We start from the raw sequence: 15,997 nt of genomic DNA on the forward strand, positions 1-15,997 counted from the left end.
TTGAATCAGTTCAGTGTTGTATCCATGGAGACAAGTTTGTAGTGGAACCAGTGTGCCTGAAACAAATTCAGTTTGCTTATAATGCTATGAATGGTTCAAAATTACATTAAAAACAAAAAATCAAAACAGAATGTGGCTCACTTCTTCATTGAGCTGCCTGATGGAGTTGCATCACCATTAGAGAGAGTTCTGCTACGAGTACAGAGTCCTGCAAACTTAAATGCCAAATCTGCACAGATCGGGCACTGATCCTTCATCTGCTTGAACGTATACATGAACTTGAAAAATATATGTGGGATTTTAACAAAAATGTGCAAAGATAATCCTTGGCTCAGGAGCAAATGATTTCATTTTGAGGCAAATCCAGGTTTGATTTTAAATGTTTTCCCTTTATTTATTATGTGGCATTTAAAAAAAAAATCCTTCTGACATCACAACATTCAGCACAGATTCTGCACAAAGACCTGGATTTAAAAACCTGTCCTCTGTCAACTCATGGCACCATCAATTTTCATGAGTCTTGTAAAAGTTGGTTAAAAATGTAAACAACAGCAACAATAACCAAATACATAAATGGCTGAGATGCTGCCCTGTAGTAATCAGATTACTTTACAACTGGACTATATTCTCTTTAAAAATAAATATATTTATAACATTATGCAGACAAAACTGTGAAAAATTAAAAAAGTAAGAGAAAATAGTGTTCTTCACAGAACAAGAAGTGTTAATTGACTGTCCTATTTCACAGTTACACCCTCAGATACAATGTGGTGTTTCTAATACTACTGTAATAACACCTTGTTACAGATTTTCATGCAGTACAGATTATAAGATATATATTTTTTAACATGTGAGGCACTATATGGCTTGTTCATTAATTGTGTTTATACCTGAAAATGCACATTTTCTGTCATTTTTAAAACCACCTGCTTGGTAAGAAAGATAAACACAAACTGTGATATTTGTATGTATGTATATATATATATATATATATATATATATATATACATACATACATACATACACACATTTTTTTTAGGGAAGTAAACTATATTCACCCAACAGTGAGGTATGCAACTGGTAAAGAAAAAAAAAATGTAAAAGTGAAACAGAAATTGTCAACCAAGAATTTTGACAAAAGTCTGTAATATGCGTTTTAAAGTTCTGGTACTTTAGACTGAGCTCACTTCTCTTGGGATGCTCCGAATCACACTGGACGTGGCTATGTAAAGTGTTACTGGGAATATGTGAAGTGTCACGAGTAGGGGCTGACTGATTATCGACACAGATATTCAATATTTTCCAAGTCATAGAATTGAGGCACTTTGAGATTTAACAATGAAGGTTCACCTACAAGTTCATGCAACCTAGTGTTGAGATGATGCAGCCTAATGCCACAACACCGTGAGGGACGCAACGGGCGACGCGAAACGGATGCCAAAAATTAAACATGTTTAATTTGTTCTGCATCAAGCACAGGACGCAGAAAGGAACTAGTTTTCTCGCAAGTTGAGGCAACATAACGGTACTTAATATGACTGGAATGCCACACCCACACAATATAAAGTTACCAGACGGCAATTTATGGTTCCTGCTGTGCTCCACTGTTGCCGAGTTATAAATCACACAGGATTGTTGTTAAACTTTTTATACCGTGTACACAATGCAGTAAAACTAGAGCACATGTGAACAATTAAAAGAAAAAAAAATGCTCATTGCAGCCTGGCTGCAGCTCCTCACGCTCACCTCCTCAGGTTCTCTCACAATTGTGTTAAATAAAGTCCATAAGTCCTGTTCACAGACTGATTGTCAGAGACAGGACATGTCCACATCCACTATAACTCCTCACGGAGGACATCTCCACTCACAGACAGTTTGCACGCGTGCAAATGCCGGCTGCATGTAACTCCTGCGATAAACGAGGGACCACTGTATTTTCACACTGACCAATCAAATCATGCCCCAAGCAAAATCCAGTGTGACTTGGAAAGTAAACACTCACTCATTTCAGTATGTTTAACATGTTGCCAAACATAACTTACACAAAAGTCCTTCATATTTTTGCGACATAAATCACTGATCCTCCTTTCTCTTTCAACTGGAGTCCTTCAACAAGTCACGGGAGGTTGTCCTGCAGCTTGAACGGTGCAATGTTGACATACATTAAAAAATGTCTAAGAATAGATCGTGTCCACTCCTGTCAGTCAATCTCTCTACTCAACTTTCCAGATGGCAATTTTTCCGTCATGTTTGGCCGCTCCGCTGAGGACGTAGCGATCCTCAGCGGAGCAAAGTGCAGTCACCTTGTCACTATGGCCGTGAAGCTCTTTCAACACTTGGTGGCGCTCTATGTCCAGTATGTAAATCTTCCCTTTAGTAGAGCTGAAACCAACACCACCGACCCACACCTAGAAAGGAAGGTTGTAAAGGATTTTATTAAAATTAATCTACCTGGGTTAAAGCTGCAACGATTAAATGGTTATATTAAATGAAATGCCAACTATTGTATTTTTGTACCTTTGTACCTTGTATTTTTTAATGTCCATATTTTCTGATTTCAGCCTTTTAAATGTGACTGTTTTCTATTTTACTTTACTCCTCACACGCCACATTTTACTTTACTTTACTCCTCCTAAACCGAATACATTTGGATTGTGTGCAAAATGAGACAGACATACATACATACATACATCCATCCATCCATCCATCCATCCATCCATCCCTCCATTTTCTTCCGCTTTATCTGGAGTCGGGTCGCAGGGGCAGCAGCTCAAGCAAAGCCGCCCAGACCTCCCGATCCACAAACGCCTCCCCCAGCTCCTCCAGGGGAACCCCAAGGCGTTCCCAAGCCAGCCGAGAGATGTAGTCCTTCCAGCATGTCCTGGGTCTTCCCCGGGGCCTCCTCCCAATGGGACGTGCCCGGAACACCTCTTCAGCGAGGCGTCCAGGGGGCATCCGGAAAAGATGCCCGAGCCACCTCAACTGACTCCTTTCGACGTGGAGGAGCAGTGGCTCGACTCCGAGCTCCTCCCGAGTGACCGAGCTCCTCACCCTATCTCTAAGGGAGCGCCCAGCCACCCTGCGGAGGAAACTCATCTTGGCCGCTTGTACTCGCAATCTCGTTCTTTCGGTCATGAGCCAAATCTCATGACCATAGGTGAGGATCGGAATGTAGATCGATCAGTAAATCGAGAGCTTTGCCCCCCTACTCAGCTCTCTCTTCACCACGACGGTCCGATACAGCGACTGCATCACTGCAGATGCTGCACCGATCCGTCTATCGATCTCACGCTCCATCCATCCCTCACTCGTGAACAAGACCCCGAGATACTTAAACTCCTCCACTTGAGGCAAGGACACTCCACCGACCTGAAGAGGGCAAAGCACCTTTTCCCGGTCGAGAACCACGGCCTGAGATTTGGAGGTGCTGATTTTCATCCCGGACGCTTCACACTCGGCTGCAAACCGCCCCAGTGCACGCTGAAGGTCCTGATTTGACGAAGCCAACAGAACCACATTGTCCGCAAACAGCAGAGACGAGATTCTGTGGTTCCCAAACCAGACCCCCTCTACACCCTGGCTGCGCCTAGAAATTCTGTCCATAATAATAATGAACACAACCGGTGACAAAAGGCAACCCTGGCGGAGGCCAACGTGCACTGGAAACAGGTTTGACTCACTACCGGCAATGCAAACCAAGCTACTGCTGCGGTCGTACAGGGACCGGATAGCCCTTAGCAAAGGACCCCGGACTCCGTACTCCCGGAGCACTCCCCACAGGGTGCCCCGAGGGACACGGTCTCCAGATCCACAAAACACATGTGGACTGGTTGGGTGAACTCCCATGAACCCTCGAGCACCCGATGGAGCGTGTAGAGCTGGTCCAGTGTGCCGCGACCAGGACGAAAACCACACTGCTCCTCCTGAATCCGAGGTTCGACCATCGGTCAAATTCTCCTCTCCAGTACTCTGGAATAGACCCTACCGGGGAGGCTGAGGAGTGTGATCCCCCTATAGTTGGAACACACCCTCCGGTCCCCCTTCTTAAACAGAGGGACCACCACCCCGGTTTGCCAATCCAGAGGCACTGTCCCCGATCGCCACGCGATGTTGCAGAGGCATGTCAGCCACGACAGTCCCACAACATCCAGAGACTTAAGGTACTCAGGACGGATTTCATCCACCCCAGGAGCCTTGCCACCGAGGAGCTTTCTAACCACCTCGGTGAGTTCGGCCTGGGCAATGGATGAGTCCGCCTCTGAGTCCCCAGTCTCTGTTTCCTCTTCGGAAGACGTGACGATGGGATTGAGATCCTCGAAGTACTCCTTCCACCGCCCGACAACATCCCCCCGCCTCTCATAAAAATGAGACATTTGAAGATTTATTTATTTAGTAATTTTAGGCTCTGAGAAACACTGATCAAAAGTTGTCACATTTTTAAAATTATTTTATGCACCAAACACCTTAATCAACAGATTAACTGACAGCAACAATAATTGTTAGATGCAGTCCTATGAAATATTTCCGGATTTTATTTTCTGTCTTTTAGTGTAACGGGTAGAGACAAAGCTGTATATTTTTTTATGAATAAAATGAATAATTTTTGTGACAAAATATGTGAATGTAAGGTTGAAAATAAATGTTAGAATTTATGGTTTTGAGTTACTGATATATGAACCAAAAAAAAGTCAACTAATCTGAAAATAATCAAGACCAAATAATAATAATATAAAAAAAAAATCATTAAATGAATCATTTAGATGCCACTGTCATTTCTTTCTACTGGAACAGGCAACACAGAATAATTAATATGGCCCTCTGATAGGCTGATATTCTATTCAGACTTCAACATGCCCAATCTAACCCCTTTGCACCCAGCACTTGGACACACCCCAATTGGATCTGTGGCCTCTGTGCAACTTGTTTTTGCCTTGGATGTGAAGATAGGGCCCGTGTGTGTGTGTTTGCATTCACCTGGTTCTTCACTTTAATCATGCAATAGCATCCTGTACAGTCCTGCAGCGCCACACACTGATAAGGTTTGTTCATGTCTTTAACATTCCAGATGCACACCTCCCCGGCATCTGCCCGCACACTCCACAGCTCCTCCCTCTGGTACGTGCAAAAACACACCAAGGGAGTCGTATAAAAAAAAAACAAAAAAAAAACACACCCAGTGTCACAGACAGCAAACAGAAACACAGCAGAGTGTGTGTGATACCTCAGGTAAAAACACAACAGAGCAAAACGTAGTGACGGATCCAGTTTGTTGCTCCGGCAAACTCAGGCAATGTCTCAAGGAGCCATTCCTGGATAACTCCATGATACTGTTGGTAGAACCTGGGGCGAGAGCGAGAAAATAAAATCTGTTCTGGGTCAAGTCTTAATTCAGTTTGTAAATGTGAGCTTCCCCCCCTCCGTGTGTGAGAAACATACAGCACCACAGCCGGCCGTTAGAGCTGTAGACAGACTGAAGGCGGTCACAGGACAGGTAGAAGTGTTTCTTCACCTGAGAGATTTGACGCAAACACAAGTGAAATATCAGATGTGAGGAGGAAGATGACAACAGTCTGTGCTATAAAACATGATACCAACAAAAGGCACAGCTGCAGTATATATGCTTTAATTTCAATCATTTCTGAATAAAAACAGAAATAAAATAAACATTTTTTCAACCAACCTGTAATGTGTAGACGTCCCACATCATAATGCTGCCGTCTGCACTGCAGGAGTACGCCACCTTATGGCTGAAACATGCAGAAGAAGTGTACTTATCCTCAGCCAGTCTTCATGTGCAAGAAAATACTTTTTTTAAAAACAATATACAACCCCTGGCAAAAATTATGGAATCACTGGCCTCGGAGGATGTTCATTCAGTTGTTTAATTTTGTAGACAAAAAGCAGATCACAGACATGACACAAAACTAAAGTCATTTCAAATGGCAACTTTCTGGCTTTAAGAAACACTATAAGAAATCAAGAAAAAAAATTGTGGCAGTCAGTAACGGTTACTTTTTTAGACCAAGCAGAGGGGAAAAAAATATGGACTCACTCAATTCTGAGGAATAAATTATGGAATCACCCTGTAAATTTTCATCCCCAAAACTAACACCTGCATCAAATCAGATCTGCTCGTTAGTCTGCATCTAAAAAGGAGTGATCACACCTTGGAGAGCTGTTGCACCAAGTGGACTGACACGAATCATGGCTCCAACACGAGAGATGTCAATTGAAACAAAGGAGAGGATTATCAAACTTTTAAAAGAGGGTAAATCATCATGCAATGTTGCAAAAGATGTTGGTTGTTCACAGTCAGCTGTGTCTAAACTCGGGACCAAATACAAACAACATGAGAAGGTTGTTAAAGGCAAACATACTGGTAGACCAAGGAAGACATCAAAGCGTCAAGACAGAAAACTTAAAGCAATATGTCTCAAAAATCGAAAATGCACAACAAAACAAATGAGGAACGAATGGGAGGAAACTGGAGTCAACGTCTGTGACCAAACTGTAAGAAACCACCTAAAGGAAATGGGATTTACATACAGAAAAGCTACATGAAAGCCATCATTAACACCTAAACAAGGTTACAATGGGCTAAGGAAAAGCAATCGTGGACTGTGGATGACTGGATGAAAGTCATATTCAGTGATGAATCTCGAATCTGCATTGGGCAAGGTGATGATGCTGGAACTTTTGTTTGGTGCCGTTCCAATGAGATTTATAAAGATGGCTGCCTGAAGAGAACATGTAAATTTCCACAGTCATTGATGATATGGGGCTGCATGTCAGGTAAAGGCACTGGGGAGATGGCTGTCATTACATCATCAATAAATGCTCAAGTTTACGTTGATATTTTGGACACTTTTCTTATCCCATCAATTGAAAGGATGTTTGGGGATGATGAAATCATTTTTCAAGATGATAATGCATCTTGCCATAGAGCTAAAACTGTGAAAACATTCCTTGCAAAAAGACACATAGGGTCAATGTCATGGCCTGCTAATAGCCCGGATCTTAATCCAATTGAAAATCTTTGGTGGAAGTTGAAGAAAATGGTCCATGACAAGGCTCCAACCAGCAAAGCTGATCTGGCAACAGCAATCAGAGAAAGTTGGAGCCAGATTGATGAAGAGTACTGTTTGTCACTCATTAAGTCCATGCCTCAGAGACTGCAAGCTGTTATAAAAGCCAGAGGTGGTGCAACAAAATACTAGTGATGTGTTGGAGCGTTCTTTTGTTTTTCATGATTCCATAATTTTTTCCTCAGAATTGAGTGATTCCATATTTCAGGAATTTTTTTTTCCTGATTTCTTATAGTGTTTCTTAAAGCCAGAAAGTTGCCATTTTAAATTACTTTAGTTTTGTATCATGTCTGTGATCTGCTTTTTTTTCTACAAAATTAAACAACTGAATGAACATCCTCCGAGGCCGGTGATTCCATAATTTTTGCCAGGCGTTGTATATGTTAAACATTTTCTTCAATATTACTATGGTTTTATTCCAGAGTATTGAAATCAAGGATTCACAACCTTATAACACCAATATTCTCACAATTGGCCTTGTCTACAACAATTCAGCATTCTGGTTAAGAAAAAGGAATGCATAAATTTAGCTGTAATTCCTAAATGTGTCACAGGGAAGCTGGAGCCTATCCCAGCAGTCACCAGGCGAGAGGCGGGGTACACTTCGGATGGGATGCCAGATTGTTTCAGGGCCACGCACACTCACTGGCCACTTTATTAGGTACACCTTGCTAGTACCAGGTTGGACCCCATTTTGCCTTCAGAACTCCCTTAATTCTTCATGGCATAGATTCAACAAGGTGTTGAAAACATTCCTCAGAGATGTCGGTCCATATACTGACATGATGGCATCACACAGTCGCCCATTCAATCAGTCTGCCCCTTCTCCTCTGACATCAACAAGGCATTTTCATCCACACAACTGTTGGTCGTTGGATATCCTCTCTTTTTTGGATGTTCTCTGTAACCCCAAGAGATGGTTGTGTGTGACAATCCCAGTAGATCAGCAGTTTCTGAAATATTCAGACCAGCCCATCTGGTACCAACAACCATGCCACGTTCAAAGTCACTTAAATCTCCTTTCTTCCTCATTCTGATGCTCAGTTTGAACTTCAGCAAGTCGCCTTCACTATGTCTAGATACCTAAATGCATTGAGTTGCTCCCATGTGATTGGCTGATTAGCTATTTGTGTTAACAAGCAACTGAACAGGTGTACCTAATAAAGTGGCCAGTGAGTGTATAGAGGTAGACAAACACATTCACACCCACAGTTAATTTAAAAAGTTTCCAATTTACCTAACCTGTGTGTCTTTCAAAGTGGGAGGAACCCATGCAAACAGACAGAGAACATGCAAACTTCATACAGAAAGGACCAGGTGGAAGCCTCGGAATCAAAGCTAATCGTGTCCAATATCAGTACATGTTGACTATTTCATTTAAACTCCACTGTGGCAGTGTACAAAGGAAAAATGATGATGCTTTATGTGAAACTCAAGACGTTTTGTCAGTTACCTGTATTTGTCAAAGTCAACCGTCAGTCCAGTGACTTCGGCTCTGTGTTCGGTCAGCTGTCTGTTACAGACCATGGCCACCGTGCTGATGATGTAAATCACAGAGTCCTCAGAGCCCATCCAAATCTGGTCCTTGTCAACTCCCAACATGCAGTTCTGCAACATTCCACATCGGCAGCATTAAGCCTGCAAGGATCACTTCAAGTAGTATGTTTTTGATCATTGTTGACTATCCAAAAAAAGCCAGATACTTTGGGAAAATTCCATTTACTCAAACCCTAATATGACACTTTTAGAGGTTTTGTTCTGTCTGACCAACAATCCAAAACATCATGTGTCCCACTTAAACCTAGAGAGGCAAATAAGAAAATCCAGGACATCTTAAAAACACAGACAACAGAGAGACTCGAACATTTCAGCACAGCCAGACGAAGCATCTCATAAACAGCCTGTTCTAGATGTTTAATAGCACAAATTAGTGACAGTAGCTTCCATCGAGTGGGTTTGTCTCTAACAGGTGGGTACACACAAAGGCATGTTCAGTTACTCTTTTCTGGTTTTGGATGAAAAACAAAATCTATGATGTAGATACTTAATACACCCTCTAGGTGGCACCCTTTACATACAATGAAAAATCTACGTAAGCACCAAATGTTCTATAGGAATATAGTATTTCAATGACTAACCTGGCATCAGTACATTCACTGATTTACTAATTGCATTTTATTTTACATGGAGTCTCATCTTCTTTCTTCTTACAGTCAAATTCTGAGTGAGTTTTTCTTTACTACTGTCACCAGTGTACTGACTCTTATGGTGGGTGAGGTTTAGACCTTGGTCCTGCATGGTGCTTTGCGATTACTTATGACTTGGTGCTTTATAAATAAATTTAAAGCTAGAGTGTGATTTAGGGGTATTTATGAGCAGAAATGGAATATAGCATTCTTAACCATCTGTTCATTACTGTGTAATTGCCTGCATTAAGAAAGTGTGTTTTCATAAGCTTAGAATGAGCCTTACATACTATATGTATCTATATGCTAGTGGACCCCTTCTTGGAGGCCACCTGTTACACCACCATGTTGCTATAGTAACCCAAAAGGGGTATACTTACTCCACCTTTCACACATTGCAGTGTGGCCAAAAGACTGCAGAAAAAAAAAGAAGAGGATTCAATGGCTATTCTTCTCTAGTTAGCGCAAGCTAAGAGGTTTTCAAACCCGCTGGTTTGGAAATGAAGAATAATACATACGAGGTCTGTTAGAAAAGTATCGGACCTTTTTATTTTTTGCAAAAACCTGATGGATTTGAATCACGTGTGCTTGCATGAGCAAACCTTGAACCTTCGTGCGCATGCGTGAACTTTTTCACGCCTGTTGATTGCGTCACTTCCTGGTAAGCAGCCTTTGTGTGGGATGTGTGCTGTGCGCTCGGCGGATTTTCATTTCAAGGAAAAAGATGGAACGACTGGAGCAGCGCCGCATCAAATTTTGTCAGAAACTGGGCGACAGCCAGGTGGAAACGATTCGGATGATTCAGACGGCGTTCGGTGATGATCCTGTGGGCATCACACAGATTAAGGAGCGGTACAAGTGGTTTAAAGACGTCCGCACAACAGTGGAGAGCGAGCCATGCTCTAGTCGGCCATCAACATGCTGAAATGACCAGATCATTTCAAAGTGAACGCTGTGGTGACGCGGGGCCGTCGTGTGACTGTCCGAGAAATTGCGGAAGAGGTGGACATCAGCACTTTTTCGGTACATTCCACTGTAGAAGATTTCCACTGTAGAAGACAGAAGATTTGGCCATGAAAAGAGTGGCTGTGAAATTCATGCTGCTTCTGACGGCGGAGCAAAAGCGCCTTCGTGTTGAAGTCTCACAGGACATGGTGGACTAAGAAAAATGATGCCCACCTCTTCCACAATTTCTCGGATAGTCACATGACTGAAAAGTCACCGAAGGCCGTCTGAATCATCCGAATGGTTTCCACCTGGCTGTCGCCCAGTTTCTGGCAAAATTTGATGCGGTGCTGCTCCAGTCGTTCCATCTTTTTGCAAAAAATAAAAACGTCCGATACTTTTCTAACAGACCTCGCATTACTTGTCACAGAAGAAGAGAAGGGGGCATGAATTCCAGTCACCAAATAAGCAAAAATGTGAAGGGCAACAAAGCCCTTTAAGGACCTGTGGCCCACTCTTGGGCCGACTGTGCTGGAAATGATTAATCTTTCTTTAACTTCTGGATCTGTTCCTAAATGTTTCAAATCTGCAGTGATTAAACCATTACTTAAGAAACCTAATCTTGACCCTAGTGTATTGACAAACTATCAGCCGATATCAAATCTATCATTTTTCTCTAAAATTCTGGAAAAAGTGGTGTCACGGCAGCTTGGAGACTATCTTACTGAGAATAATCTCTTTGAGCCACTGCAGTCTGCTTTTGGAAAATATCATTCCACAGAGACGGCTCTCAGTAAAGTGGTGAATGATCTTCTGTTTACAATGGATTCGGACACCACTACAGTTCTGTTGCTGTTAGATCTCAGTGCTGCATTTGATACAGTGGATCATCATATTCTACTTGATAGGCTGGAAAATCATTTTGGGATTACTGGGAGTGCCCTTGCACGGCTGACGTCATACTTGACCAGTCGTTCTCACTGTGTTTTGCTCTAACCTTAGTGACATGAAATTTGGGGTTCCACAGGTGTCTGTCTTAGGCCCCCTGCTTTTCTCCCTTTATATAGCACCCCTTGTGGCGTTTTGGGATTACCTTTCACTGCTATGCAGATGATACTCAGTTATACATGCCGATAACTGCTGGTAATCTCGTTCACATAAAATCCTTAGAAGATTGCCTTGCAGCAGTGAGAAGTTGGATGTCTAGAAACTTCCTACTTTTAAACTCTGATAAGACTGAAATGATGGTTCTAGGTCCAGTGAGACATCGGCATCAATTTGACCAGTTAACGCTCAGCCTCGGCTCGTGTGTCATACATCACACTGACAAAGTGAGCAACCTTGGGGTAATTTTTGATCCTTCGTTGTCCTTTGGCCTCCACATTAGAAATATTACTAGGACTGCTTTCTTCCACCTGCGAAATATAGCGAAGATTCGTCTCATCCTGTCTCTGGCTGATGCTGAGACCCTGATCCATGCATTTATCTCTTCTAGAATGGACTACTGCAATGTTCTATTTTCTGGTTTATCGCAGTCTAGCATTAGGGGTCTCCAATTGGTTCATAATGCTGCAGCCAGACTTTTGACACGAAGCAGAAAGTTCGACCACATTACACCCATTTTGGCATTCCTTCACTGGCTTCCTGTCCCAGTGAGATCAGATTTTAAGGTTCTGCTACTAACCTATAAAATTATTCATGGACTGGCACCTCCCTACCTAGCTGAACTAATTAAACCTTACGTACCAGCCCGGGCTTTACGTTCTCAGGGTGCAGGACTACTTTGTGTCCCTAAGGTGAATAGGAAGTCTGCGGGTCACAGAGCTTTCTCTTATCGTGCCCCTGTTCTGTGGAATGATCTCCCTGCATCAATAAAACAGTCAGATTCTGTGGAGATTGTCAAGTCCAGACTTAAGGACTTATTTTCCCTTTCATATGGCTAGCATACTGGTACAGTTTGTTTTACGCTTTTTACTGTTTTAATTCATTTGTTAGTAATTGGAGCGGGCTGTGGCCTCAACTTTACCTAAATTCTGGGTCTTTTAGTGAAGTTTAGGGCTAGTGGCCGGCGATCACCTTAGCATTTCTCTGTTTTTCTTGTTGTTTAATGCTGGCAAATTATACAGTATTTTTTTTGTCTTTCTGATGCCTGATTCTGTTTTTCTCTCTGTTTAAGGTGCAGCTCCATCCAGAGATGGGAGTTGTATTTGTGTTGGCGATCCTCCTGTCCTGTGCGCCAATAGCATTTCTTGTATACTCGTCCGTGAATTGTTCTGTAATTTATGTTTGTAGCATGGCCCAAGCAGAGGGTCACCCCTTTGAGTCTGGTCTGCTTGAGGTTTCTTCCTCGGAGGGAGTTTTTCCTTACCACTGTTGCTCTGGGGATTGGTAAGGTTAGACCTTACCTGTGTGAAGCGCTTTGAGGCATCTCTGTTGTGATCTGGCGCTATATAAATGAAAATAAATTGAAACTGAAACTGTTCTCAGTCAGGACATAATGCAGTCTGCAGCTTAAACACTAGATGGTACTAAATCCTATACACTATGGTTTTAATTGACAAAAATGTTGAAAAATGGCCCATCTGGCTATGTTAAAGAAAGTTACAAGAACATCCAGAGTCCACATTCTGATCCTGATTACCATCAGTCTACACTTGGTTCTTCTTGTTGACCGAATGAATCATTCCACCAAGTTCACAGAGGTCGGCTGAAAATTACTTGTGCAATCTTGCCAAGAGTAAACAAAGACAAAGAAATCAACAAACAGACAAATATCCCTCGTCAAAAACAGGTTTACTCTCTATCCCGAGAGCCGATGCAAACTTTAAATACTTGAACGGCTGTATTTTAAGAAAACATTTTTGTGTTGCCATTTATATTATTTGTGTTTTATATGTGGATATCTGCCACTGTCTTTTTTATTTGTTTGTTTACCAGTCTTGCATTCCCAACTTGGCAAGTGTGTGTGAGGAGCCAGCTGGAAGCATCAAACACCATCACCTTCCCGCCGCTCACAGACACCCATATCTGACCTGGAACACAGGAACAACATTTATCAGTCTCCATATCTAATCACAAACATCACGTCCACAAATAGCCCTGTTTACTTTAAACTAGAGGTCTCAAACTAATTCCAGAAAGGGCCAAGAGGGTGTAGATTTTCTTTGCAACCACCCACTGCACCAGGTGATTTCACTGACAAACATCATTTTGAGCAGATAGAATCAGTTAACAGAGTCTGGTCTGCTTGAGTTTTCTTCCTATTATTATTATTATTATGAAGAAGAAAAAAAAATATCTGCTTTCCCATGGGGTATGTAAGGTTTAAACTTTACTCATGTGTGGTGCCTTGGGGTGATATTTATTGTGATTTGGCGCTGTATGTATGAATGAACTGAATTCATGTGAGTATTGGATCTTCTTGCTCAATGGAATTTACATCAACATAATATAAAACTTCAGCAGTCTGAATGGAAAGGCTTCATGTTCAATAATATTTGTGGTAGCAGACTCTACCCAAGCTTCACTTAATGGTCACATTTCCTCTAATGTGTTTCCTGCTGATTAAAAGTGGCGCTCTGGGAGAAAAAGGGGAAAAACTAATTCTGTATTTCATATGAGGAGAGATGTGACACGAGAGACAAGGATGAAGGAGGGAGAGAAGAAAATCAATAGCCACATTTGTTCTTTTCATGATTCTCAATCCCAAAGACCAAGTGTTGCAGAAGAAGTGCACACACGCTTCTGATGGCTGAGTGTGTGAATGTGTTATTACTGAGGTCAGCTCTGCCAGCAGTGAGGTTTTAAGTGCTCCCAGATGGTGCGCCCGGCCCGCTTTTGGCACTGGGAACATTATACACATCAATGCTGGCATTATACGAGATCTACTCTTATTTTCACTCTTTTCACTACTTGTGTCATTTCCATGGAGAGCTGATGTCATTCATGCAGAGACAACTGTACCAATTTGTCCAAAAGTGGCCTTGGAATTACAGATTTAAAGGTCCTTCCAAAACTACTTGTTATCAAGAGACCAGGTGACCAGTCTTTTCAACGGCCTAAACTAGAAGTACATGGGTACTCTGCAACAACAGGGTTGCCATTGGGCCAGGGCACAGCAAGGCAGCCAACCAGAGACTGTTTTATTTACACAAATCATCAACAGTGAACATCATTTTGGCTTTGTTTAATAAACTCAATGCCAACTCAGTGATGACAACCAGTGTTGTTTATCACTTACTGTTACAGTCAGTGCTGCAGCAAAGTAAGTTATAAACAATTTGTTCTCCTTTGTTTCAAATACACACAAAGTCTGATTCTGATGCATGGTGCATCATTACTGACCGACCAAGTTGCAGTTTACACATAGATAAAATGTTTTTCTTCCTGTTGTGTCTTGGTCCCAGAGGGCCAAGGGAACATAAATCCCCCAACTCCCCCCCGCCAATATAAAAATTGTTTAGTTACGTTTTGAAAAATAAATGCTAAAATAAAGAATAGAATAAAATACACTATTACAGTACAATCAGGTCCAGCTGCAAAAAAAGGAAATGCTTTATTTCCTATTCTTTTCTTGCATCAGCCTTGAAGACAGGCCTCCTTGCTGGTGTTCTGCAAAATTTTTAGCCAACTAACTTTCTGTAATTTTCCTTTAAAAGAGGAGACAGACAAAAGGAGGAAGTAGTGTTGTGAAACTTTCCCAGCCCACAGCTTTACAGCTGTACCAGAAACAAAGAATGATGAGATAACAAAGTACAGGTTATCTAAGTGCGTGTCAGGGAATACAGCGAAATGATGTCAGAGGTGAAACTTGAAACCCAACCGACTGACCACGCCAAAGAGTCACTTGAATTATAGAGTTGTGCAGTTATCCAACTCTGGTTGTCACAGTGGCCATAAGAACCTCTCAGGAGCATGTGTGGCATGTGGGTAGGTACCTGGTGTGTACAGAAGTACATCTACAGTCTGAGTAGTCGCGAGTTCCAGCGAAGGGTTAATTTTGTGCTTCAGCGTCTCTGCAGTCGTCTTGGGAACCATCATCGGAACTGCAACAAACCACCATGGTGAATGCACAGTCACACACTTAAACAATAATAATAATAAAAAAAAAATCCCCAAAGAGCTATAAATATCTTCAGACAGCTTGTAATGAGTTACTGGGTACTGAGGGTGACAAATGGTCTCAACTTCACCTGAGTGTCTTTAACACAATCAAAACCCTTTACTGAAGACAAAGCTACATGAATCAACCTGGACTTGTAGTGTAACACCACAATTAGTAGGTTCAGCAGCACAAAAGATGGAAAAAATGTAAAATTCACTAAAGGTGCCACATAAATCAATGTCCTCAGTAATATTCAGTACCTTCCATCTTGATGCGGTCAAAGTGAGCCAGCTTAGAAGCGGCATAGATGGCTTTACTGCTCTGAAGGCTGCCAACTACTGCGTCCATCAGCAAGGCATTGGTCAGAGCCTGCTGCATATACTGGGGGTCCTGGACAGACACAATCAGTTCTACTTGACAAACTGTGTCACAGAGAGGTGTAAAGACAAAAACCAAAAGGCAGCAAACCTCCATTCTCACTTTAACTGATTTTTTTTGCATCAAGGAAGCACACGTGTAATAACAGCAACAAGGTGGTGTGCGAATATCACGCTTTCCCATGAATGTGACATAACGCGCCGGGCTTGTCAGATGCAGAAAACCCCGGCTTCAGAAAGTAATAGTATTTGTTTTATCCTCCCATTAAACCATCTGATTTTAATTAGTCCAACTCCTCA

The 15,997-nt window shown here is 42.1% G+C and overlaps 1 protein-coding gene across 1 annotated transcript in view; it reads right to left on the reverse strand.

The window, feature by feature from the left end:
* Nucleotides 1-2,081: 2,081 nt before the first annotated feature.
* The window catches only part of dennd3a (DENN/MADD domain containing 3a), a 68,024-nt gene continuing 54,108 nt past the window's right edge, over nucleotides 2,082-15,997 (reverse strand). The window contains exons 22-30 of the mRNA XM_034160797.1: nucleotides 15,581-15,710; nucleotides 15,154-15,261; nucleotides 13,151-13,248; nucleotides 8,539-8,693; nucleotides 5,681-5,747; nucleotides 5,437-5,509; nucleotides 5,222-5,340; nucleotides 4,975-5,112; nucleotides 2,082-2,408 (exon numbers count right to left, since the gene is read on the reverse strand). Of these exons, the coding sequence (XP_034016688.1) occupies nucleotides 2,214-2,408; nucleotides 4,975-5,112; nucleotides 5,222-5,340; nucleotides 5,437-5,509; nucleotides 5,681-5,747; nucleotides 8,539-8,693; nucleotides 13,151-13,248; nucleotides 15,154-15,261; nucleotides 15,581-15,710 (1,083 nt within the window). The 3' untranslated portion in view covers nucleotides 2,082-2,213. The remainder of the gene's footprint in view (nucleotides 2,409-4,974; nucleotides 5,113-5,221; nucleotides 5,341-5,436; nucleotides 5,510-5,680; nucleotides 5,748-8,538; nucleotides 8,694-13,150; nucleotides 13,249-15,153; nucleotides 15,262-15,580; nucleotides 15,711-15,997) is intronic.

The sequence above is a fragment of the Thalassophryne amazonica genome, chromosome 20 (genome assembly GCF_902500255.1).
Source record: "Thalassophryne amazonica chromosome 20, fThaAma1.1, whole genome shotgun sequence".
NCBI lineage: Eukaryota > Metazoa > Chordata > Actinopteri > Batrachoidiformes > Batrachoididae > Thalassophryne > Thalassophryne amazonica.